At 30.3% G+C, this 25,685-nt stretch overlaps 5 protein-coding genes and 1 non-coding gene across 12 annotated transcripts; 2 read left to right on the forward strand and 4 right to left on the reverse strand.

Moving 5' to 3' along the window:
* Positions 1–260: 260 nt before the first annotated feature.
* On the reverse strand, positions 261–8,559 carry LOC107998468 (RING finger protein 145 homolog). Of its 2 annotated transcripts, XM_017057778.3 has the most exons (4): positions 8,140–8,559; positions 1,027–1,440; positions 631–766; positions 261–539 (listed from the first exon to the last, which is right to left on the reverse strand). In XM_017057778.3, exons 2-4 carry the CDS (start codon positions 1,425–1,427, stop codon positions 528–530), a joined length of 549 nt encoding a protein of 182 aa, XP_016913267.1. In that variant the 5' UTR covers positions 1,428–1,440; positions 8,140–8,559; the 3' UTR covers positions 261–527. The 2 variants fall into 2 exon arrangements, with proteins under 2 accessions (XP_016913267.1, XP_016913259.1); XM_017057770.3 differs by having other exon boundaries at positions 261–766; positions 8,140–8,547.
* Positions 2,854–7,124, forward strand: LOC107998493 (neuroparsin-A). Its single transcript, XM_017057802.3, has 4 exons — positions 2,854–3,650; positions 5,925–5,993; positions 6,378–6,519; positions 6,629–7,124. The coding sequence occupies exons 2-4, from the start codon at positions 5,941–5,943 to the stop codon at positions 6,830–6,832; spliced, it is 399 nt and encodes a 132-aa protein (XP_016913291.2). The 5' UTR covers positions 2,854–3,650; positions 5,925–5,940; the 3' UTR covers positions 6,833–7,124.
* On the reverse strand, positions 7,583–13,873 carry LOC107998452 (putative autophagy-related protein 11). Its single transcript, XM_062075557.1, has 2 exons — positions 10,283–13,873; positions 7,583–9,886 (listed from the first exon to the last, which is right to left on the reverse strand). Exons 1-2 carry the CDS (start codon positions 13,871–13,873, stop codon positions 9,263–9,265), a joined length of 4,215 nt encoding a protein of 1,404 aa, XP_061931541.1. The 3' UTR covers positions 7,583–9,262.
* Positions 13,874–14,960: 1,087 nt separating this feature from the next.
* LOC107998482 (diphthine methyl ester synthase) lies at positions 14,961–17,659 on the reverse strand. 3 transcript variants are annotated; one of them, XM_062075563.1, is made up of 6 exons: positions 17,521–17,659; positions 17,080–17,152; positions 16,047–16,159; positions 15,737–15,913; positions 15,317–15,641; positions 14,961–15,201 (listed from the first exon to the last, which is right to left on the reverse strand). In XM_062075563.1, exons 2-6 carry the CDS (start codon positions 17,138–17,140, stop codon positions 15,011–15,013), a joined length of 867 nt encoding a protein of 288 aa, XP_061931547.1. In that variant the 5' UTR covers positions 17,141–17,152; positions 17,521–17,659; the 3' UTR covers positions 14,961–15,010. The 3 variants fall into 3 exon arrangements, with proteins under 3 accessions (XP_061931547.1, XP_028522697.1, XP_016913278.1); XM_028666896.2 differs by lacking the exon at positions 17,521–17,659 and adding an exon at positions 17,240–17,380; XM_017057789.3 differs by lacking the exons at positions 17,080–17,152; positions 17,521–17,659 and having other exon boundaries at positions 16,047–16,572.
* On the forward strand, positions 16,886–19,499 carry LOC107998500 (uncharacterized). Its single transcript, XR_009829876.1, has 2 exons — positions 16,886–17,029; positions 17,258–19,499. It is a non-coding gene; the product is annotated as an uncharacterized LOC107998500 (transcript).
* On the reverse strand, positions 18,238–25,595 carry LOC107998458 (protein flightless-1). 4 transcript variants are annotated; one of them, XM_017057758.3, is made up of 23 exons: positions 25,471–25,595; positions 24,984–25,143; positions 24,799–24,909; positions 24,423–24,661; positions 24,185–24,346; positions 23,866–24,086; positions 23,577–23,793; positions 23,183–23,424; positions 22,942–23,030; positions 22,765–22,835; positions 21,983–22,229; positions 21,713–21,898; positions 21,303–21,617; positions 21,028–21,200; positions 20,817–20,943; positions 20,571–20,693; positions 20,254–20,457; positions 20,017–20,138; positions 19,595–19,846; positions 19,372–19,498; positions 19,091–19,273; positions 18,867–18,980; positions 18,238–18,759 (listed from the first exon to the last, which is right to left on the reverse strand). In XM_017057758.3, the coding sequence occupies exons 2-23, from the start codon at positions 25,044–25,046 to the stop codon at positions 18,625–18,627; spliced, it is 3,723 nt and encodes a 1,240-aa protein (XP_016913247.2). In that variant the 5' UTR covers positions 25,047–25,143; positions 25,471–25,595; the 3' UTR covers positions 18,238–18,624. The 4 variants fall into 4 exon arrangements, with proteins under 4 accessions (XP_016913247.2, XP_016913236.2, XP_028522693.2 ...); XM_017057747.3 differs by having other exon boundaries at positions 25,306–25,585; XM_028666892.2 differs by lacking the exon at positions 25,471–25,595 and having other exon boundaries at positions 24,735–24,909; positions 24,984–25,022.
* Positions 25,596–25,685: the final 90 nt, after the last annotated feature.

Genomic DNA, 25,685 nt, shown 5'->3' on the forward strand with positions numbered 1-25,685 from the left:
TTTTATCAATATATTTATAAATATTTATCAGTTAAAAAAGTATTTCCGTAAAAATGGATATACTTCGATTAATTTACTTTCACATTTATGCGTCAGTTATCTTTTTTTAATAATTTAAAATATCTATTAAAATATCTGATTTTGCCTTTAATATAGAATAAATAATTTTATTTTTAATATAGAATAAATAATGATAAGACAATTATTAGCAAATTTATTTTTAAGGGATATGTTTATTTAAATGTAACATAAGACTAAAATAAATTTTTATGAAAATTTTAATTCTCTTTTACATACGGGACAAATATTACCAGTCTTGAGACACTGACGTAAACAATCTGCATGAAAAAGATGACAACAAGGTGTTATTCTCGCCTTGAACATATCGCAAAGACAAACAGCGCAAACATCATCAAATCGTTTAATTTCTTCAGGTGTTGCTTTTCTATAACGATTCAATATTTCGCATTCAAGTTTTAACGCAGGTCTCGAAATTCGTAAAAGATCTTTTAATCTTAAATAAATATTCAAATAGATAGCTATAAATAAAAATTTCCAGAATGCTATTCGTACAAGTAAGATTAAAATAAGAAAAGCCGATGCACTAATAGTAAATGATTTTAATATTACCGGAGCATAAAGCTCTTCAAGATTTTCAAACATCTCCAAATGAAGAAACTTCAAAATCGATGGAAACATCTCAGCGAAGATTTTCTCCGTTGCTAAATAATAAATCCATGTTATCATCGTGTAAGTCGTTGATGGTCTATAACAGCAATATATATCGTGTATGTATATGCGCGCGTATGTATGTATATATACATACATATATATACATACATACATACATGTATATATACATACATACATACATTCATACGTATATATATATATATTATATTATTGTATATTATATCTACGTATACATATATATTATACGAATCGTTCAATCAAATTAATATGTTCTATTATTTCTTTTCCTTTTCTATATTTTTCCTTTTCGTCTATATGATAATTGATACTCACTTGTAATGTTCTAGACCTTGTTCCAAACCAAAAACAAGAAGCATAAATGTTAGCGTTACAATAAAGGTGACGGCTTTTGTCCATTCAAAAACTATTTTGGTAGCAGACATAGCTAAATGTTTAATCTTGGATCTTTCCGTGAGAGTCACATAAGGTGACCAATCTTCCTTTTCGATTAATTCCTTAATATAGCTAATACAGTAAGTAATAACGTTATAAAACATTAATGTATAAAAACATGTCATTTTTGGTTCTAGTATAAAGATGCGATCAGCCAGCATAAAAAATATAATTTGATTTATCATCATACAAATATTCTTCATTTTAAGAAAAAGATTTTCTGCTCGATCGATCGGATCATACAATCGTATTAAAAGTATATTTAATTGTTGCCACATCATCTTGGTAATTCACCTTTAAATAAAACAATAATCTAAGTTAATAATTTAAAGAAATTTTAATTGATTTATTTATCATTATTATTATCTCTCTCTTTATCTCTCTTTTTCATATCTTTCTATATTTCAAAATTCAAATTAAAGAAGATTGTATTTAATTACTTTTGTATAATTTAATAATTTGATCTATATTTTGATCTTCGAAACAAGAAAATAATATACGCGTGCTATCTTTAATTTCTCATAACTGTGATTATGCTAGCTTGAAAATTGAAAATTATCAACTATATATGTGAACATGAAAATTGTACTTACCTTAGCTTCATCAAATTTTGCGCAAACAAATATAATATAAATAGATATCAAATGATAGCACACTTGAGGAACATACATTTTATTTAAAATATAAACGAAATAATATTTAAATATTTCTAATAATAGGTACATAGAAATTCATATTATATTTATATTTTGTATTATATTATATAATTTAGAATTGTTAATCGTGGCCAATTATATATTACTTTTTTTTTTTTAATTCAGTTACATTCTCAAATTATTGTTCTTCGATACGTACATCATAACAATTTCTATGATAATTCTCTATAATTAAAACTGTAGCGAGGTAAGAGAGAGAGATAGGAGGGGAGAGGGAGGGGGATGAGGTTACCATTTAAGGAATTAAATATTTTCTTTTATAAAATATTCTTATATAAATTTCATTATACGAATAATAGCATTATTTTATTGGAATATGTAAAAATGTAAAATGTGCCAGAAATGCAATATACTTATCAATATTTTTATTTATTTTTTATAAGTCCGAGATTTAATTACAACTGTTTATTTTAACTGATGTTTTTCTATAATACTAGAATGTCTCCATTATCCGTGTCGTGTAATTATTGATTGTTCTTTCTCATTTAAGTTCATGATAACGAATTGAATTCCATTAGAACTAATTCAAATTGAATTTTTTTTTATTCGTGAAGATAATTTTTCTTTACGATCTGTTCAATATACATATTTTTTAGCAAACAGTATGCTTTTTCATCTGAATTATAATAATCGTGAATAATTTTTACTTTTACTTTTGCATATGTTATATTTTATGATATGCGATGCAAAGATGTATGATATATTTACATCAGCTTCGTAAAAAATTTGTTTTACCGTAGCACAGCAATTGGAGGCAACATATAATATTCCTCGTTTTTCTCGATCGGATAATACTCTTGATAATACTCCGTATTTCATCCTCTTCTTCTTCTTTCCATAAATTTCGATAGCATTTTTTAATAAATTTATTATATATTATATATATTTATATATATTATATACATATTATATATTATTAATATATTATTCGATATTATTATTCGAAATAATAAATTTTTGATTTCTGAAACAAAGAATTTTTGTTTTTGATAGTTTTTCGATAACTTTTTTCATGACCCACAATGTAAATTTATACGATACGTTGTTACTTTTGAAATTCGAGAAATATTGAAGATAATGTGAATAGAGTTTGAGTGTGCTAAATCTGTGTCTATATTTTTTTACGTGTTTATACTTTTTTCACGTAGAATTTAACCAAGTGTCAAAGTAGCTAAGGTAAGTTATATTTTTATATTCGCATGGCTCAATGTTTAAAATACGTATCGCGCAAAATTTTCAAATTACATATCATAATCATCAACTGAGAAATTAAAGATAGTGACGTGTGATTGATCGATGCATCGACAATTTCTTATCGATTTGGTCAATAGAATAAATTTGTTGACGAAGAGTGACAAGTGCAAACAACATGTCAATAAATGACAATCTTTTTTTGTTTTTCGTAACGTTTCAACTAAGAAAATTTACATATTAATGGATGTTCGTCTGAGAAAATCAGTGCAAATAAGGAAAGACCTGTCTAGAAGGATATTATTCACGATACGATGGATAATTAGGGCGAGAAGCAGGAATTTCTCTTGACAATCTAGATCATCTCTAAGGGGTGAAACGATAATAGATACATCGATTCATTTTGTAAAATCAACAGCTGTGTGCCTTCCTCCCCCTTCCATCTCTTGCCCTTTCATCATATCCCTATAAAATAAACCGCACTTGGCTTCAATGGCACATTCAACGTCTTTCCGTCTTCGCGTTATCATATTTTCTTGCTCATTGTTATTTAATTCTACGCGACTAGAAACACTTGGATCCGAATATCTTCTTAGGGTGAGCACTGAGTGCACCGTCTTATGCTTTTCATAACGATCATCATCAATTTCTTATTACGTACATAATATATTTCATTCTTTGTTTTATATCAAAGTGGAAAGTCAGTATAATGAATAAATGGAGAAAAGAGGGGTAGAAAAAAGGATCGTAAATGAGAACAAGATAAAAAATGAGAGAAGCCATCAGAAAAGGTGGAAGAGGATGGGGATATTAATAGGATATGTATATGTATATATATATATGTATATATATATATGTATATATATATATATATGTATATATATATATATGTATATATATATGTATATATATATATGTATATATATATATATATATATATATATATATATATATATATATATATATATATATATATATATAAAGTTTAATAAGTTGAAAAAATTTTCTATCATACTTACGATAAATTATGCGATGATATATCATCATAGATTTAATCGTATATTTTTAGTTAACTTTTATTCATAATTATATACACATGTATATAATTAATATTGAATATTCTTGGAGAAAGAAAAATAAGAAGAAAAAATAAAGATAAATAAGAAAAACGAAATAACGTAAAAATCGAAGAGAATGAAAGATTTACAAAAAAACATGTTACTAATTTATTTTCATCAATTATCAAGATTAATTTATTTTTTTTTTTTTGGCATTAAGCTCGATTCGATAAAAAATATAAATTTGGTAGAAATATAATTATAAATTTTATCATTATTTTAATTCTTTCATATAAGTTACTTCTATCATAAATTATTTCAATTGTCTCAAATAATAAAAATTTGCGAAATAGTATATATGATATATATACGATACTTTTCGACGAAACGATTATAATTCGAAGATCTTAAATATAATCGTTATAATTAAATAATTAAATATTTACTTTTATATCTAGCAACAAGCATAACAAACATAATCAAAATAATCTTTAATAGAAAAAGAAAAAACACGATGAATTAAATCAAAAATTTTATATCGTAAAATATTTTATCAGATTCATTTCTTATATTTTCAATCCATCGTTCAATTTATTCATAAGAAATAAATTATTTATTTCTCGTGGCGTAAGTATCAAGCCGTACAATTATATTGGAAAACTTGAATTAGTATTATCAATGAACCAAAAACTCGTCCTAGTACAATCAATCGTCACAGTTGCGAAAATTAATTTCACCGACTAAAACTGCCTCTTTTTTCGATACATATTTGGCTAAAAAGAAAGAAAAAAGGAAAAAAAAATTCTTTTTCTTTATACACCGATTCGTAAAATGATTAATTGATTATCTCGTGATCGATATATATATATATATATATATATATAATATTGGAAAATTTAGCACAATTCATTCATTGTTTTTTCTCCGTTCAGATTGGATCATATATTTTTACAATTACATTTCTTGAAACAAATGATCTTGCAAAATTTAATATTTTTTTAATAATCAATAATTTTATCCAATTTCATCAAATTTTACAAGATCGTTGATCGTTAATTGCGAAAATTGATTACGAAAAAATGGGAAATATAAACGTTCGAAGCTGCTCAAGGAATTAAATTTAAAATATAGAAAATATAAGTATAGATGAAAAATAAAAATGAAATATTAAAAATGAATATAAATTATTTAATCGAGATATTATTTAATAGATATTATCATTTTTACAATTGAATTTTCAAAATCGTCAATTTATCATTTATTCATTATATATTTTTCAAAAAAAGTAGAAGGAATGAAAACTTAAAATTGATATTATCGAAAATAGTAAGTAGAGAAGAAAAAGAGAAAGAGTTTCATTTAACGTAAAGCGGATGAAACGGAAGCGGATGATACCTTATCTCACTTAGTGCGCTTATTGACTTTCTTGCTTGTAAACGTTTAAATATCAATATAAAAAATATCAATATATGTATATATATTATAAAATAAATTATTTTTGTGGGGGGAGAAGGGAAGTAAATACGCATGTGCATGTGTGCAAAAATATATTACAAATTTTGCTTTAAATTTAAATTTGTTTCAAGAAAATTATTTCGCTTCAGACTTTTTTCCTATGACTTGAAATATGATATTCGATATACGAGTATATATAGCGTAATAAAATTTTGTTTATAATTAATAATAATATCGAATATGATAATATCTTAATATTTATGATATATACATATATGTATTGAAAAAACAGTACGCTCATTTAATCATCCCTATTAGAAAGAAACAAATCTCGAATTTTGTTTCAATTTTGTTTCAGATCTACGGAACGCGAAATGTTTGCTATACAAACTATCCGCATAGCCGTACTGCTTGCCATTGTTTTTCTGTAAGAATCTTCAAAGCTTCAAAACATTTGATCTTATTCTATTTATCTTATCTATTTAGATCTTTTTCTATTCGTAAATTTCATTAAATGGATTATGATATCGTTATACTTATCGTTCGTTTTCTTTTCTAATACGATAATCTGAAGTGACATGGAACGAACAATTTGTATAACACATGTTTAATTTTATTCATAAAAATTTATTTAGATATTAAAAAGATACACGGATATTTAATTATCTTAACGACCCGATACAATACGTGTCACGCATCAATTACGCGTGTGAAAAAACGAGGATCAGAAAAGAGAAACACAAACAAATTTGATATGGTATTATTATAGGTAAATGTATGACAATAATGTACGTATACTTGATTTGATCAGGTTTGATAAATGTTCCGGTTATCCATCGATAAGACAAAAACAAGGATTAACACCTTTTTGCATAGGATGTGGTGATTTTTGCCACGAATGCAAATATGGTATTGCGATGTCGAGCGTTTGCGGCATTGAGCAGTGCGCAAAGGCGAGTATTAAATAACGAATCTATGTTTTTATATTAATAATCAATCATTAATAGTTAGAAATCGATCGAGTTACAATATTTTACGATAATTCTACATTTATTTCTCCAGGGGCCCGATGAATTGTGCGGAGGACCGCAAAACCTTCTTGGTATTTGTGCCGAAGGTATGCAATGCAGCTGTAATAAATGTATCGGTTGCAGCGCAGAGAAATTTGAATGTTCCAAGACACCAAATCCTTGTTTGCCTCACAGAAGCTCAGAATCCCGCGATCTCAATAAATTTAGAAAATGGTCTTCTATCGCGATCAATTGAAATCGATTTATAAACTTGACAAATCGTATCGTAATCGGAGGAGGATTAAACGACAGTTTTACTTCGCCATTATTGTTAAATTATACGTATATAGATTGATCGAATATTGTAACGATTACCATAATGCATCGAGCAATGCTCAATCTCCAACTATCCAACTTAATTATAATAATAATTTAAAATGAAAACGGAAAAATTATTGGCATTAGTACTTAAGTATTTATTTACTTATACGCGATCATTAAGAGAGAGAAAGAGAGAATGGGAAGAGAAAGAAAACATTGATATAAAAGATGATGATAAAGTAAAAAAAGAATATGTATATATGTATATGTACATGAATGAACGAAGAAAAGAAGAAGAAAGGATGAAACGATCGAACGAGAGAACAAACGATGGAAAATGGACGAGAAAAATGGAAAAGGAGCGGGAATTCAAATAATTTTCGATTTAATTATTTTTATTTTTTTCTTTTCCTTTTTTTTTTGCGTCACGAAAAATAACAATTAAAATATCTGAAAATTCTTTCCATGCGGTTCAATAATTTAGTTTGAATTTACTTACATACACATACATGCTCGTTTATTACGTTATTAATAATAGTAAAAAAATAATGAAAAAATAAAAAGAAAACGATTCAACTGTCCTGAGTACTTCGAAATATTATAAAAAAATGAGAGAGAGAGAGAGAGAGAGAGAGAGAGAGAGAGAGAGCGAGAGAGCGAGAGAGAGAGAGAGAGAGAGAGAGAGAGAGAGAGAGAGAGAGAGAGAGAGAGTGCGCCAAACGAATCGATGGATACCATTAAAACGTTTAATAAATTATCAAATATAGTTTGATTCTGACTTGATTTCTAATTTTCTTAATGATACTTAAACGATAATAAAAAAAACTATATATTAAACGTCAATGCATCATTAAGGTATATGTTATACATTTCGCAAATAAAAATAAAACGAAACGTCGATCAATCTCGTTAGTAAATATACTCGATATTTTGTAATTTCTCAATATCTCCCTTCTCATTGTTCGTTGATTTCATTAATTGTTTCTTTTTCATGTCCCATTTATTTATCATGACTATACGATAGAGATAGAGGGACATCCTGCTTGATTTGACAAATATAACGACTCGTCTCTTTCATATATACCGTAGAACAAATCGCATACATAAAATACAATGTCCAAAAACAGCACGGTAAGAATTTTAGAATTTGACGTATGAGCAGTTTCGTCGTAAAAGCAAAAACTTATACATATAATATAGTATATGTATATGTATACGCATAACCAATTTATTTTTGCATACCTCCAAGATCGGTGGTAAAAATGTAACACTGTCGATCGTAGAATATTATTTAATCGTAATATGAATTCACGTTAAAACATTACTGTTAAACGGTTGAACGGTAACTAGTCGCTGATCAAATATTTTCATGCTTCGCAAAATAGTACATAATGTCAACGTTGTTGCCAACACTCACCGTTGCTTCTCACTGATGCTATTTCGATTGTTCCTTGATATAGGTACTTATGAATCCATTCGAATCTTACGGAGATCATTCTCGATATTAATACGATAACCTGTATCCACAGCGATCGTTGTAGAGTAGATCAAGTTTAAGTATTTAAACAATCAATAGTTACGATATCAAATACCCAAAATTTAATTTAAATTCAATTGAAATTCCAATTCTATATCCACGTTCCGATATTTTTTATCGTATTCGTATCTATAAAAATTATTTTATTTGTCATGAAATATATTATATAAATAAAATATACGAAATTTCATAATTATATTTCATTCATTCGCGTATAATTTTATATTCTATCTTATGTTATATTATATTATATAATTATATTAACAAAATAATAAATAAAAATGAAGAATCTGTGTATCTATGTACGGGCAATTTTTATGCAACAACGAGATTATTTGAAATTTTGAATTGTCGATATATAATCCATAACAAATAAATTATTTTTTCGTTACTCGCGCATGCGCCTTGTTTTACATTCTTTACAATCATGATGTACGATCAGATATTATCTTGTTTTTTTTTAAATCTAATAATAATATATCTATATCTAATTATATTCTTATATTATTTCTTTATTTTCTTTCGTTTTTCTGTTTTATACGATTTTCGCATAAATAAAATAAAAAACTTCTTAAGAGCAAAAAATAAACTTAAATTCATCGATTCTTCGATCGATATTCGTCGATGTTTCGATGAAAATATATCGCATATTGCATTTTTTTAAAAATTTGATCACACGATTTTCATTTTTTTTAAATTAAGTATACATTTCTTTTTTTTCTTATTTTATATATCTTCTATATATATGTATAATATAATGTATAACGTAATCGATATATATATATATTTTAAAGCATAATGCACTTATAAAATAAATTATTGTCCAATTCAATTTGTTTCATGGATCGATGATTCTTTTTCCTTCTCGATATTATTCTTACATTCGTTATCGTACATTCGTTCTTTGAAACAAATTTCCTCTTTTTCTTCATCGATATTTGCAATTTCTTCTATAATTATAGGCCTTGGTGTATTATCAATCGCTAATGGCTCACGTATATCATCAATATTCAAATTCATATTTGTCTCCTCTACACGGGGAACAAGAATTTTTTCCGTTGTATAAGCTTGATCGAACGCACGATCAATGCGAAGGATTGGGGACGAAGCGTTTTGAGGAGATGATTCGTTCCAATTCGATTTGTTTACGAATAACGTGAAATTTTTCAAAATATCGATGCCACGAGGAACAGTTATCTGAGAAGAATCGAATAATGTTACGCCAGAAGAAACTGTTGCATATGTTTCGTTACTTGGAAGCGTAAGGATAATATCATTCGTAGTTCGACGTATAGATTTTAAAGCGCAAACATTCTCGGTGAATAAAATATTTTTCGAAATTTCGACAAAAGGTAACGGCAAGGAATCGTGAAATTCTCCAGTATGTCGAAAATTGGCAATTTTTTCGTTTCTCTTTCGTTGATTTTCGGAAAAAATCATTTTTATTTCATCCTAAAATATAAATTAGAAGAATGATTATTTCTTTATTTATTTTTATTTAGCTAGAATTATATCGAAAATTATACGCGTGCGAATCAATTCTCAGAAACAAGCTTTAGCTTTTTTAAAAATCTAATACCATATTCGCGTGAACAATCAAACAAATAAATTCTCATAAATTCAACAGGTAACATTATCGGATGTATCGAATCATCGGATAAATGAAAATTCGAAGAAGAATCATTTATATACCAATAATAAATAAGCGGTACAACATTAAACCGAAACAGTATCTTGTTTCCGGAGAATAATTACGATCGATCGTGTCATGCATTGAAATATCTTTATTATTATATTATATTATACGTTAAATTTTCAAATATGAAAAAGAAAGAAAAATATACTTGCTTTTTCTTTTTCTTCTTTTTCCTCGGTTGTTTCTTGTCCGTTTTCCCTTCCTTCTACTTCATTTTTCTTTTTTTCTTTTATAATTTGCTCGTCACACGATCGAATATCATTATCGATTTCTTCTCGATAAGAAAGATGATCGCTCGTCGTTTCAAGTGTCGATCCTTGCACGAATGGATGACATTCAATCGCAAAATCATTCAATCCAGATTTACAAGTCGAAGATATCGGATCCTTAAGCGGGAAAACAGTCATGTCTCTCGATTCATTTTCATTTTCCCAAATTATCGATGCGTCGAGAATAAAATTTTGTATCAATTCTCTCGCAATTTCCTCTTCCACGAAACGAGAATCGTTTCCATATTTATCATAAACAACAGACATGTCGATAGATTTATCGTCTTCAAATTTTGAAGTTTCAATTTTGTTTCTCTTATCCTCGATCGCTTCATTTTTTGGCGGTTGTTCGATAAATAATTCTTCTTGAAAACATTCATTTTTCTCAAGAGAAATTTCCTCGATCGGCTGTTTATCTTTACAACCTATGAAAGTATTTTCATCTTCGTAAAGAGTAACGTTGTCGTCATTTCCTTTTTCCGATCGATCATCATCATCATCAAAATTTTTCGAATCGTTTCCTTGGATCGACGATGTCGATGTTTCAATATCGCGCGAACAATTCAAACTGAATTCGGGTAATTTTAATTCAGTTTGTTCGAACGAGAGAGAAAATTCATCCCAACGATCGGATCTCCATGTTTCTCTTTCCTCTTTCTTTCCTCTTTCCCTTAGACTCGCATCATTCGTAAAAACGTGGAACGTATCGTTCGTCGTATCAATTTTATATTGTTCATTACAACTTGACGACTTTGCTTGCGAGGAATCACTCGTATAATCGATGCTACGTTGCTCCGTAACGTTGCAAAATTTTTCTCTTTCATTTTCTTCTTCCTCTTTGATATTTCCAAGAAGATCCTCTTGATAAAGAGATGACGTTCGATAAACCGTATTTTTTATATCCTGCAAAAAATGAGCATGAACACTGGACGAATGATCGTCATCAATCGTCTCCAAATGTTCCACATATTCTCCAAACGGATTCGTACGATTATCCCGATATTCTTTCTCTTTATTCCAACATGGAACGTCATTAACAACGATATCGTTCGTAATATTTTCGCCGTTCGTTTCGTCCATCTCAAATTCAATTTTATCCGGTATAATGACGGTAGTTACGGTTTCCGGTATTTCACAAGGGGATCCTTCGGTAAGGATATAGCAAGAAAGATCAATTTCTCTTCTCGGGGAATGATTACACGTTTCTCGAACGCTCGAAACGATCTCGTCATTATTATCACTTCTAATGAAAATTTCCACATCGTCGGAGCAATTTTTTTCAGATTTTTCCATCGATTCGATTTCGATATTATATTCTTCGCTTTCTCCGCTTTTCACTCTCTCGCTTTTATCCAAATTTTTCCTTGTCCATTCATCCCCTTCGCCTACCGCTTGTTTTCTCGTTTCATTCTCGATAATTATCGTATCGTTTTCGTTATCGATTTTGCACACGCTTTCCAATACTTGTGATTCCAAATTTCTCTCGATATTACATTTAATTAAACACGAATCTTCCAATTCCTTATTAAAAGTTGAAATCGTTCGAGACGAAGCTAGCGTATTTTCGATACTTTTCTCCACCGTTTCTATCTCCATTAATTTCCTTTCGAGTTCATTCGATCGATATTGTTCTTTTTTCTCCTCCTCCTCCTCCTCCTTCTCCTCTTTCATCTCCTCCTCCTCTTTCTTCAAATACTCTAACGAATCTGGTGTAACGTTCAAACTATCTTTAAAAGTTTCCTCGATCTCCGTTTCCATTTGTAAATTTGAACTTTCTAGAATTTCTAATTCTCCCAGGATTTGTATTTCATCGGTATTTTGCTCCATTTTTTCTCCCGTAACAATTCCATTCTCTTCACACTTGTCCCAATGATATTTCCACGAGTCGTTATCGTCATTCGCATCGCTCTTCGAATTCTCGCTTTCGTGTTCTTTCTCAATCGCTTTCGAATCGTAATCAATATTTGCAGTAATTTCGATATCTTTGCGGTTTCGATTCGAATTTGACTCTTCGCGTCCACGATATCGTATCGTTTCTTCGTTCAATCGCATATCAGTTTCGTTCGATAAAAATGGTAACGTTAAATCGTTCTCTTTCTTCATCGGCTTCGATCCATCGTTCGAAATCGGTGGTAAAGTGAAATTGTTCGTGTTATTCCGTTCGTCGAATTCGTAATTCGCGATATTCCTTCCCGTAGAAAATTTTCCAGAAGATGATGGTCGCGTAATTACAGACGGAAGCATCACCGAAACGTCAATTCGATCGATACTCGTCATCATTTTATTCGTCACATCGTTAGAAATTTCATTATTCCGTGATTTATCGTTAAACGTATCCTCTTCCATTTCGTTATTTTTCAATTCTTCTTTCTCACACTTTTTTCCTAATCGCAAACCTAATTTTTCGACACCTTCTTTTTCCGTATCGTTCAATTTTTCTTCCAATTTACGCATCTCCGTCTCCTCATCTTCGATCGTTATCCTTCTCCATTGTTCTTTCAAATTTCGAAATATTCCACTCTCTATCCCATATTGCCATCGCAGCTCTCTTCGATACTCCTCCACATTCCTGTTCGATTCTTTCCCACCTTCGTTATTTACGAGTGATCGACTTCTTCTTCGACCAACGATATTTCCATCTCCATTCCCACATTTAAAATGTATACACGTTCTTTCGATCTGGTCGGCACTTTTTTGCCGTATCAAATTGTACGCGTTTCTTTCGCATTTCTCACATTTTTCTTCTATCTTACTTATTCCATACTTATCCAAAGCAAAGTTACGCAATTTTTTCCGTTTTTCTTTCACTTCCTCATCTTTGATATTTCTCTTTAACGATATATTATCAGCTGACATAGATCGAAAACATTGTCCGCAGATAATTTTTCTTGAAAGTTGGTGCGAATCATTATCAATGTGATCGGGACTTATTTTCTCAAACTCTCTTCTCTTTGATCGTATATCGCACAAATTTTCGCTTTCTTCGACACGACACGTCGCATATTCGTGCTTTTTCAATACTTTGACAGTTTGATTTATGGACCAACCGATTCCAGTTCCCATTTCTCTTTTTTTTTTCTTCGGTATCGCATTCGTTTCTCTTCTCTCTTTTATCGTAGATATCATTTCTTTTTCCATCCAGTTATCATATTTATAAACAAAAAAACGATCGTTCCAATTTCTAACGTCACCGACATCGTTATTACCATCTACTACATTCTTATTAAATCCAGCCCAATCGAGAATGTTATCGCATTCACGATTCACCGATTTGCAACCCAAAATCTTGGAAACGATTTCATCGGTACGACAATGTTCTTTATCCCTCAATTCGACCAATTTTGCAAAATGTTGAGCCGCAAATGCGTAAATATTTCGAGGTTTTTGTCGTAAAATTTCTCTTGAGAGTCCTTCAACCGCGTGAGCCAAACCTCGAGGTACTCGAGGTGCGATTATACAGTCCATCCTTGACATTGTAGCATACGCGATTTCTTCGCGTTTATTTTATTTATAAAATTTACATATAAAATTGAACGGAAACAAATTCAATTTTTCATTCGCATTTTCTTTCTTTCTATTTTTCTTTCTTCTTTAGAATTATTACGATGTAATGATAAATAACGTACTAGTGATTACAATACGATACAATACGATACAATTGATGAAATACAACAAATTTATCACTACTAAGAGGAAAAAAAAGCAAAAGGAACGAAAGCACCGCACCGAAAGTATCACGATTCCACTTACCGAAAGTGAATAGGCACAAGTTGCATATTGTAAACTAGGGATTACATGTATATACATAAATATATACATCGAATCGATCGATAGCGTATAGAAACTATAAGTTTCTTAATTTTATTTTTCGATATATGTCAACCACATATTTTACTACATATATCAATTTCAAAATGCCGATAAATCGCACAATTTATTTTTTCAAATTTTTTTTTCTAAAAATCATGAATTAATTTTTGGCATAAAACGAACAAGCTTCTTTCCCTATAGTATAAGCACTTATTACAGTATACACATACACACACACACACACACACACACACATATACTGTGAAATCGATAATTCAACGCTACCAATAGCATTGCGTATTTTTATTTTATTCGTTTATTATTTTACTTTGAAAATTATACATAATCTTATTCGATGTTCTTTTTATAATAGTTTCGAGAATAAAAAATAATTTTTCTACGTTACTTTAAATTTTTGTAATTCAAAAAATAATAAATATATAATTTTTATAATATAGATCATTTTCAATACAAATATTAAAAATAGTATTACATATTGTAATACTTACGTATCATGATTGATTATCCAAATATCATTTTTATCTTCACTGTTATCATACATTCAAATTCAATGATTCATTTATTATTTATTTTGCAAAAATATAACGTTCAATCTATATTTAGATATGTAATGAAAATATCACGTTAAAATATCACGTAAATGAAATTTTTTTTATTTTTTTTATTATCGTAGCAATTCATATTCCAATATTAATTTTATACAGAGTAATAAATAATTAACTCTTCAACATTTTGACGAGGAAATGTTTTTATTCGTTTTAATGCAATATTTGAAAACTCTTATTCGTACATATATAGAGACATAAATTCTGATTCGAGAGGATGCAAGTTCGTAGCAGGAATAATCAAAGAATGAAGAGGAGGGCCCAAATCGGTAGAAGCCATTCTTTCAAGGGAACAAGCAACGATACGTTGATTGTCCCAACCTATACGAGCTAAACCAATCGCAAGGCTGGATTTATTTAATAAAACTGAAAATTGACAATATTAATTTATTTAATAAAACCGTAAAATCGACAATATTTTTTATAATATATATAATTTAATATAATTTTTTTTTTAAAATTATCCAAGATTAACATTTACCCATTTCCTCTTTATTTTCTTCCATTTTTTCATCCATAATTTTTAACAGTTGAGTAACAGCTTCTGACACGCTCATAAATCGCGTTGGCATATATTCTCTTTTCTTTTTGCTAATACTCTCTATAGTAGGTTCTTTTATTTTAATATCCAATAAACATAACGTGTGAAGATCTCTTTTTCTATTGGAGATTATTTTATCGTAAAAACTATTCGGTTGCCAATCCATGCTCCAATAAGGAATAGAAACAGTTTCTCCGAAACGATACAATTGTAAACCGGCACATCCGATTGCAGTTAATATGGAACAATTGTGAATAACCTTTACCTATGGATAACGGACATTATCTTTTAATATCGGTATCTTTCAATATATCGGTTAAATATTGTAATTTTTCTTTTAAAGACGCTTTTCTTCTTTACCTTTATATTTTTTGCTCGAGCTCTTAAAATTAGATCTGAATGTGTGGTAGCACCAAATGGATCACCCACAACTAGAAAAGCAACATTTTCCTTCTCGTCCTTTGGCAATATTTCGTCAGCATTATTTTCCACTAATTCTCTATCCGCCTCAAGTATCGAACATCCATAAAATCGTTCCTAATTCGTTGAAATATGCTATCGTTCATCTCCTAATATCGAGCGAGCAAGTACAACGCATAGCGAATTCGTGTACTATTATTATTTACTATTAATTATTACATCATAGATATTTTCATTATAATCTACCTACCAAATCCTTCAAATCGATAGACAAAATTGACGTGTATGATTCTAAGTAGACACGATCGCTCATTCGAATAATTTCAAGACCTTTTACAGTTACATCTGTTGCATCGCCAAGGCCTAATCCAATCACGTATAACATTTTATATAAAATCTTAAATTTTGTTTACAATAGGTAACGATCAATGAAACAATTAAGATTAAACTATAAAAGTTTGTATTGACAATTACTTCGATAAATAAACGATAAACTAAAATATATAAAAGTCACAGAAGTAAACAGTTAGATTCGTTTTACGTTACGATCTAGTTACCGGATATAAATAAAACCATGTGATCAAAATATAGGGAAATCAATTTTCAATCATGAGATATAAAATAGAAAGTTATTTTCCTATATTCTAATTTACGTACTCAATCTATTAATTACCGCAAAACAATAAAAAAATAAATAAATAGCTTTTAAAATGCATTTTAAAATGCATAAATATATCTCATTTTCGAAAGACCAAGCAAAAAATTGACCTCGATATCGATAAATATTTATTTTATGCAACAATATAAATCGATCCTAATATAATGATATTTCATCAGTATGATTCAACTATGCGTAAAATTTATTTATCACGTGACGTTGACAAATTTAACAAATATATTTATAATATAAGAGATACATAACGAACGTAAATGAAAAAGAAAAGAAAATGTGAGTCTAGGGCAATTCACATTTATCACTATGTATCATTTCAATAAATATAGTATCAAATTCTGTTTTCCGCATGCGCGTTATAAACGCACATTATGATATATATAATCGAACCATCTAACGTTTGACCATTCGTCATAGTTTTTCGAGTTTTTTTTTTTTGATTCGTTTACCATACTGATCCGATTGTATTTTCGCGTGAGCACTGTCAATATTAAATTGTAATATACGTTAGATAAATTATGGTATAATATAAATATATATATATATTTTTCATCAAAAAGGTTAGTATGTATCGCATATCGACATTGTGATTTAATACATTAATACATACACTCAGAGATTTTCCATTGTCCGTAATATATACACGGATATCGTGTAAATGTGTACTCCATTTTCTATCATATCTACAACAATCGCGTGTATATTATTTTTTTTTATTATCGCTAAATTATCTCAATTAGATCAACATATCATTTTATACGATTATATACTTCTATCGCTATTTCCAGTGTTTATTATATCAAAAAAATGGCATTGCAACGTTCAACCGTTGCATTTCAAACTATCCGTAATTTAAGAAAAATTAACGGAGAAATAAAATTACATCTTCGATCAAGAACTACAACAGCTTCAGGTGCCATCCTACCGGAACCAAAAAGAACACGTTTTGGCTTTTTCTTTGTTATTTGCTGTGTTTCGACAGGATTAGTTATAGGAACTACATTAAGTAAAATGGTAGCTAATTTTCTCGAAGAGAAAGAATTGTTCGTACCTTCGGATGACGATGACGACGATGATTAATTTATTGTCGATATACGTGTTCTATTTAAGGCAAAAAATTTAAATTAGTCTTATTAAATTATTCGACTTACGCTTTTTATATATATCAAATGTTAACTTTTAAACTTTTTATCGATAGTAAAATGTCTTATCGTACATCATTCTTCAAGCTTCATTCGCAAGCATAGTTAATTTTTTTTATTTCCAAGAATAGATATCATTTTTTGTTTTAATGAAATGAATTTATAATATTAACAAAGCAGGATCTCGCCGTTCGCTGGATTTTTGGAAATTTTCGCTTAAATTGTTCGTACCTTCGGCAAAAATCACGATAGACGAAAACTTAATAAAATCGAATAGGGGATAATTACCTAGATGTATAAACATAGAACATGACGCGGGAAATTAATTTAATTAAGAGTTTAAATATATAATTTGTAGAGAACGTTCGAAGCCGAATCCCTTGAATCGATATTAAATTGTACAAGGAAACGATAAAAATGGAAATCATTTAACGCGAATAAACGAATTCGCGATGTCGCAGATTAAACGAGATTTTATTTTTATTACTGTATATTATAAAAAAAAGATATATAATTTATAAGTAATATAACTTAAGAATTTTTTTACAAGTATACGAATATCACATGTATAAGAGTTTTTAATTCTTTTTGGAATTTTACTTATAGTTAGAAGAAAAATATGGAAATCAAATTGCGTATTTTAATTTATTTGACATAATTTTTAAAAAGCGAATGAATTTTGCACATAAATGTACATTTATAAATATATTCTATTAAATTGCATATAGATATCTATATACAAACATACAAATAAATATCTTGTAAATAATATTTTAACTGATTTCGAAATAAACTCGATCGAAGGAAATAAACAAACACGAAGAGAATATCTGTATATTAACAATACCTTTTAAACAAAACTCTAGATGTTTAACCGTTTGAAAAATTACAATTAGAAAATTATTTACATAATAAATTTATATGGACAATTGCTTCGTTTAAAATTTGCCTTAATCGAGAAATCTTATCAAAACGATAAAAATTAAGACACTCTATTCTATCAAAAAATTATTTCATTGAAGCGGTCTTTTATGCGAACTCCAACCATGAAAGCACTTGGTGAATCTTCGAGATTCCTTTCCTTTAGCAGTTAGATATAATTTACGTGGTTTATCCGGTTGTTTTACTCGTAAGTGTTGGATGTATACCTAAAAATTGAATACGCTCATTTCTTACTTTTACTCTCACTTATATCGTACTATTTTGTTCGATAATTTTTACAAATTATTTAATATTTTTATCGTTCATTCTTTACCTGAGCAGATTTGTATGCTAATTTAATTTCTACTTCCGAACATCGACTGCCCAACCATAAAAATACTTGTTCACCATTATCAAGAATCATAATATCATCATCCGCCAAGTCATCCTGGAATTAGTATTAACGAAATATAAATATGCACATTAATTTAAAAATATATAATAATACGGCGATACAAGCGAAAATAAAATAAATTTATAGTTTATAAAAATATATACTTGACAAAAGTCGGTGCATTTTTCGCTAATAGTAAAATATCCTTTTTCGTTCGAACATCTAAAGAGTCTGGTATAATTCATGTATTCCGCATCATTATCGTACGGTTTCTTTCCACCAAGTGCTACCCAAAAAAAATTATCCGGTTCTTCACCTTCATTCAAAACTTGTAAACTTATCCATGGCTGTTGACCATTCAAAAAAAAATAAATTATATAAAATTTTATAAAATCTTGACAGAATACAAATACGACAAATATAACGTATATAACAACAAACGTACGTTATTAAACATTTCTTCGGCGATTTCTTGAATCAAACGTGCTTCTTCGCTATCAGCTTTGGAACCAATCCAAGCGTATACTATTCCTGTCTCGTCATCATTGTTAAATGGTACATTTAAGATGTAACTGTGGAAGAACATATGTAGATAGAATAAAAATATAAATAAAATAAATAAATAAATAAAAAAGAAGATTATTATTAAAATATGCGAACAATCGTACCAAAAAGAAGGATTCAATAGCGTCGAATCAGCTGGTATTTGTATCAGTCTGGTACACAACGCACTTCCATTACTTCTTAGATGATAAAATTCGACCTTGTTATTACCACAAGCTTTAGGTTGTTTACGCTTACCATGATGAATAATGAATTTTCTTTTAAAATATGCCAAAAACTTCAAATTTTCTTGCTGTTGATGAGTTCTAACTACTTCCAAATTTTCACCGAATAAAGATTTAAATTTTTTCTGTAAACTAAGAACAAATTTCTATCATTATCAATAAAATCGTACCAATATCACATTATTTACGCTACTATCCTACTATACTATTCAACAATATATCACGATTACGATTATTCGCGCACAATTAATAACACGTAACTCGAACAATCGAACACGACAATGACAATTTTTCTCGCGCACCTAAAGGTGAACGTTAGCCATCCCATATTTCCTGCATCTCTGCCCTGCCAAAAATACACAGTACATTGATAATCCTCTTCGAATTGTTCATCGCCATCCTCATTTTCCGTTGTATCTAATGGCTAAGATTATTAAATACGAAAATATTTCATGAAATAAAAATATGTTTATTACAATGTAACAGTCAAAATTAGACGATTAGATACAAAAGAACGAAAGAAACAAATTATTACGTACCATCCAATAACGACATAAAAAAACGTAACAATCACCGCTATAAAAATGTCCTAATTCTTCTTCCGGTAAGCGTACAAATTTTTTTCCTTCCAAAACTAACGCTTCCATCCCCTCTAAATCATCATTCCATTCCAACATTAGCTGTTGAGCTTCGGTAAATGTCATAGGTGGTTGCCTAGGCATAAAGAGCGCGGCTAAATCTGCCTATGAAATATACAAAACTAATTTATCGATTTGCATCGATCAATAAAACAGAAAAAAAGGAACAAATTTGCGATCACACAAATTTATCTATTTTTATTTCATTCGATACGTACTTTCGTTTCCTGTTGTTTCGCCCATTTCGTAAGATCCGCACCAGTTTTGGCAACCGATTCGGCAGTTCTAGTAAAATCAACCGCTATAACTTCATCCCATCCAGCGAACTTCGATTTAAAAATCTAAATTTAAAAAAGACAATGATACCGTTGTACATATTCTCTTTTCCTCCCTTTCCTCAATCGAAACAATCGGATCAAAACAATTTTTCTTCGCATCTTTTGAAATTCACAAAATTCGTATACCTGTGATTCAGTTCCTTCTTGCAATCTGGTTACCATCGCATATTCCGGTCGTTCTATCATGTTAAATAATTCTTGAGACAGTTTAACGGCTGCTGCTCGTACCAATCTCGTAGATTTTTTACCGAACCTACAATTGAATCGAATAAGCGCGCGTGCTTATATCATATAATTTCGATTTTGTAATTGCATTAAACTTTTAAACAATACGTACCAAACGTAAACATCTACATGACAATCTAATATATAAACATTCCGATTGTTTAAAAGCGTGTTTCTTAATTTCCCATGAGGTACTTCGACTTGAGGCAATTCCAAATAACCCATACCAAGTTGCACTTGATACAGACGTGGCGCGAGCGGTACAAAATTCACATCTACATGTTCCTACGACGAAAGACATTAAAAGGATATATTTTAATATACGGTTAATTATTTAGATTTCTAAACGCACAAATTTTTAATCGTTTCAACCAAATGTTAACTTACAACGATGGTAGGCGACAGATGCGAAGCATCTTTAAAGTTCAAACACGATAGAAAATCGTCCGATTCTGTATTCATGATTTCCGTTATGATCTCAGCTTTATTCTTCCTTTCGTTTTTATTAATCTTTTCAGCCATCAATCTCGCTTTCGATTTCAGCGTACTTTTCGCTTTCTTGCCGTACCATATGAAAATCTTATTGCCAGTATCTAAGACGAATACGAAGCCCGGATCCAAGGAATCGAAACAGACAGGAACGGGTTCTAAGTGGATCGAAGCATCGGCAGCGTGTACTCTGTACAATCGTGTTATCGATGGCTGCCATGCGTCAATCAATTTGAAAGCAAGCACGTCGAATAATAATACGTAAAAATAGGAAATTAAATACCAGAAGAATATCCAATAATACAAACCGTATCTTCGACCGTATAAAATCCAGACGAGGTACGACCTCCTTCGATATACGTAATACCAGATTCGAATAACATTAGAAATTCATCCGATTCTTCGCCTTGTTCTTCTCTAATAGTACGGCATTGCGCACCCAAATAATTACGCAAGTTTACAGCGTGAATCGCAGCACAAGCCCTTTTGTCCAACTGTAAAGTACATCGACTCGTTCGCGACATTACCATATCCGATTGATTAATCGTTATAAAAATCTAATCGCACAATAAACGTACCGTAGCTTTTTCTCCTATCCAAAAATAAATTGCCCAAATCAAAGATCCAGCTTCATCGACTTCAGTCTTTAAAACGATATAGCAATCGCCTTCATAAAATTTTCCATGCGCCACTTCTTCTATTTCATTGGGTAAAAAATTTTCTATCTCCCATACAGACAAACCAGGAATTTGACCAGCATCTTCGTCAAAAAATTCAGAATAATCCAACGGTGGTTTCTCCAAAGTTTCGTCCCATCGTTTAGGCCTTTAAAAATAAGGAAAAACGGCAGTGAGAGTGAGAGTAAGAGTGAGCGAGTGAGTGAGTGAGTGAGTGAGTGAGTGAGTGAGTGAGTGAGTGAGCGAGTGAGCGAGTGAGTGAGTGAGTGAGTGAGTGAGTGAGTGAGTGAGTGAGTGAGTGAGTGAGTGAGTGAGTGAGTGAGTGAGTGAGTGAGTGAGTGAGTGAGTGAGTGAGTGAGTGAGTGAGTGGTGAGTGAGTGGTGAGTGGTGAGTGAGTGAGTGAGTGAGTGAGTGGTGAGTGAGTGGTGGTGAGTGAGTGAGTGGTGGTGGTGAGTGAGTGAGTGAGTGAGTGGTGAGTGAGTGGTGAGTGGTGAGTGAGTGAGTGAGTGAGTGGTGAGTGAGTGAGTGGTGGTGTGGTGAGTGAGTGAGAGAGAGAGTGAGTGAGAGAGAGAGAGAGAGAGAGAGAGAGAGAGAGAGATTAATTATAAAATAATTATAAAATAATAAACTAATTAAATAACAAATTCTTGACAAACAAATTCTTCATAATATTTTATGCTTACTTCAATGATTCCGCTTTGGAGTCTTCGTATTCTTTATCTTTGTTTTTATCTTTCGCAATATCTTTCATACCCTAAAAAAGAAGGAAAGACAGACGGAAAACTCATCATATCGACAAGTCATTCTACTTTTCCGATTCTCTTTATAATATAAAAAAAAATGTTGAAATAACAAAATACCTTCAATATCTTAGCTTGATCTTGATCAGCTTCTTCTTGATCTCGTCTTCTTCTAAGTCTCATTTTGCGCGCTATCGGATCCTTACTGCCTAAAATAAAATATTCAATTATGAAAAATAAAAATAATACGCAAAAAATATTAAAATATAATCGCATGTACAATGTAATCGCAAGTATAATCTATATATCGAGCATCGATTAATTTTTCACGATTGCCCGTATCATGGAAGAACAAATATACCAGAAGTTTGAATCGGTGTAGGTACATTGGCGCCAGCAAGTCGCAATTGATGTTGCAGAGAAAAATCAATATTGTAAAATTCGATGCCGGAACCTTTCTGAACTTCCATCGGTTTCGGTGGCATTACCAAATTCGGATTATCCCTTAAATCAAGTTGTTCCAAATCGGTAAGAAGATGAATAGCATCCGGTACGGTGATCAATCGATTAGAGGATAATATTAATTTTTTCAACGATCCACATCTGAGGAAAAAGAAATGCATATACTCCTCATACTTTTAAATATATCCATGGTACTAAAGAAAAATTATTATACGTTACGCTTTTTTAACATTAATACGTTCGAATTAAATTATAACAAAATCACGATTAAAAGAACAAAACAAAAAATGTACCTGCACAAACCTTCAGGTATCATTTCTAAACGATTATTAGCCGCTGAAAATACTTGCAACGACGATAATTTACCAATACCCGAAGGAATACCTTCAAAATCTAATTGATTGTCGTTCAAATATAACCTTCTAAGGGTAACAATTTTGCAAAGAGAAGCAGGTATCGCTGTCAATTTGTTACGACATATATTGAACGTTTCCAATTTCGTCCAAAGCTCTAAAATCAAAGCTCAAAATCGAACATCAGGCATAATATTAAAGATACGTAATAATCATAACGATAACATACCGATCGCCGTTGATAATTCAGTTATTTGATTATCGCTTAAATTTAAACGACGTAAATTCACCAGAGAATAAAGCGCGTCCGGTACTCGGGGTAAATCGTTCTGCGATAAATCAAGTTCTTGTAAATTCGTCAAGGTTTCCAAACTTGATGGAATATTGTTCAAGGTCCTCTGCGTATCACGCATTTGTAGAGCTATTAAATTCATCAAAGATGGTAGTTGCCTAAACAAAATAAAAAAAAGAAAAGAGAACATTATCTCGTTTATAAATGCAAAGATCAATCTATAATGAACGAAGCGAATTATATCTCCTTCGTATACCTTAATTGAAAGTGTCCCAACGGATTATGATTCAAATTTAAGGTTTGTAAATTTGCCAGACGACGAGTTTGCGGTGGCAACGTTTCCAATTTATTATCACTAAGATCCAAAAATAACAGATCGGTCAGATGAATGAACAATGTATTGGGAATCGTGTCAATGCTGAAAGAATCGAAATAAAATCAGAATCATCAAATCTGCATGTTTTTCTTTTACAATTTACATATTCAACACTCACTGATTGTAACTTAAATTCAGATTTAACAAAGAACGAGCTCTCTCCAATCCTTCCGGTACTTCTTTCAAATTATTATGACTTAAATCCAACGTAGTCAATTCTTCCAAGTGAAACAATTCTGCCGGAATACCACTCGATTTAATATTGTTGCGCCTTATGTTCAAAGTACGAAGACAACAAAGTTCCGTCAATTCTCCGTACAACCGTTCCAACTTGTTCTTAACCAACGAAAGATGTTCCTATTCAAAAAAAAAAATAATTTAATTTACATCACCCACGTTTCATAGAACCATTAATAAGAACCTCAATCACAATAGCTTCATCCTGAATTTCGCGCACGCTTAAAAAATAAATGTCCATACGCAGACAGCTTTACCAGCTTCAACAATTTGCCCATTTCTTCCGGAATCTCAGTCAAGTTGGTTTCATCCAATTTTAGCCATTGTATGCCAGTCATTAAACGTACAGATTCTGGAAATTTTCCCTCCTATAAAAAACAAAATTGTGACAATCGAAAATTATGTCGTTAAAAAAGAGAAAAAGAAAAAAAATCATATTTACACTAAAATCATTGCTGCTAAAATCGACCCCACGTACAAACGGCAGCACTCCTGTATTCGCCATTTCGTTCAAGTTCGAAAAAATGTTTTTTTTACGATTTTATAAATCACACATAGATTAGATTTTATAAATCGTACGGTTATATTTGCAGTTTATAGATCTATAACACGTTAATACGTAAAATATGTAGAAACAAAGACAAATTGTATCGTCCGTCGCGATCGAACATTACGAGAAAAAGAAATAATTATGGAATTATCAAGAATAAAAAAAATAAATTTTTATCTTTTATCGGTCATCGAATGTTTTTTTAAAAACTTACATCGAATTTTAAAGATCAAATAGACGAAAAAAAACAATTCTTCGCGAATAACCTTCAATGTATATAAATACAACGGACGTCCGTCATATTTAATTTCAATATTAAACAAATTTTTGAATTATCTCAAAGAAAATTATTATTAAATATTAAATAGTTTGTACGAACATCAGTTTGCACATCAATCGAATCACAAGATACAAATGCGACGTTAAAAAACGATATCAAAGATTTATTCAAAGTACTATCAAAAGATGCCAACGACAGTTAACGAATTCGATTCAGTTTGACCAATAGCATGCAGAAAGAGGATGAGAGAGAGAGAGAGAGAGAGAGAAATATTACTAAAACGTTCGAAAAAGATACGATTCTTTTCTACGTAT

Source organism: Apis cerana, linkage group LG5, assembly GCF_029169275.1.
Source record: "Apis cerana isolate GH-2021 linkage group LG5, AcerK_1.0, whole genome shotgun sequence".
Taxonomy (NCBI): domain Eukaryota; kingdom Metazoa; phylum Arthropoda; class Insecta; order Hymenoptera; family Apidae; genus Apis; species Apis cerana.

Coding starts and splice junctions, on each gene's coding strand:
- LOC107998468 (XM_017057770.3), bottom strand. CDS start 1,427: ATGATGTGGCAACAATTAAATATACTTTTAATACGATTGTATGATCCG. Junction 767..1,026: donor CAAGGTCTAGAACATTACAA/GTGAGTATCAAT, acceptor TTGCTGTTATAG/ACCATCAACGACTTACACGA.
- LOC107998493 (XM_017057802.3), top strand. CDS start 5,941: ATGTTTGCTATACAAACTATCCGCATAGCCGTACTGCTTGCCATTGTT. Junction 5,994..6,377: donor CTGCTTGCCATTGTTTTTCT/GTAAGAATCTTC, acceptor TGATTTGATCAG/GTTTGATAAATGTTCCGGTT. Junction 6,520..6,628: donor GCATTGAGCAGTGCGCAAAG/GCGAGTATTAAA, acceptor TTATTTCTCCAG/GGGCCCGATGAATTGTGCGG.
- LOC107998452 (XM_062075557.1), bottom strand. CDS start 13,873: ATGTCAAGGATGGACTGTATAATCGCACCTCGAGTACCTCGAGGTTTG. Junction 9,887..10,282: donor AAAAAGAAGAAAAAGAAAAA/GCAAGTATATTT, acceptor TTTATATTTTAG/GATGAAATAAAAATGATTTT.
- LOC107998458 (XM_017057758.3), bottom strand. CDS start 25,046: ATGGCGAATACAGGAGTGCTGCCGTTTGTACGTGGGGTCGATTTTAGC. Junction 24,910..24,983: donor TTAGCAGCAATGATTTTAGT/GTAAATATGATT, acceptor TGTTTTTTATAG/GAGGGAAAATTTCCAGAATC. Junction 20,944..21,027: donor CATGTAGATGTTTACGTTTG/GTACGTATTGTT, acceptor ATTCAATTGTAG/GTTCGGTAAAAAATCTACGA.
- LOC107998482 (XM_062075563.1), bottom strand. CDS start 17,140: ATGGAGTACACATTTACACGATATCCGTGTATATATTACGGACAATGG. Junction 16,160..17,079: donor ACAATGGAAAATCTCTGAGT/GTATGTATTAAT, acceptor TGATTGGATTAG/GCCTTGGCGATGCAACAGAT. Junction 15,202..15,316: donor AGAAAATAAAGAGGAAATGG/GTAAATGTTAAT, acceptor GTCAATTTTCAG/TTTTATTAAATAAATCCAGC.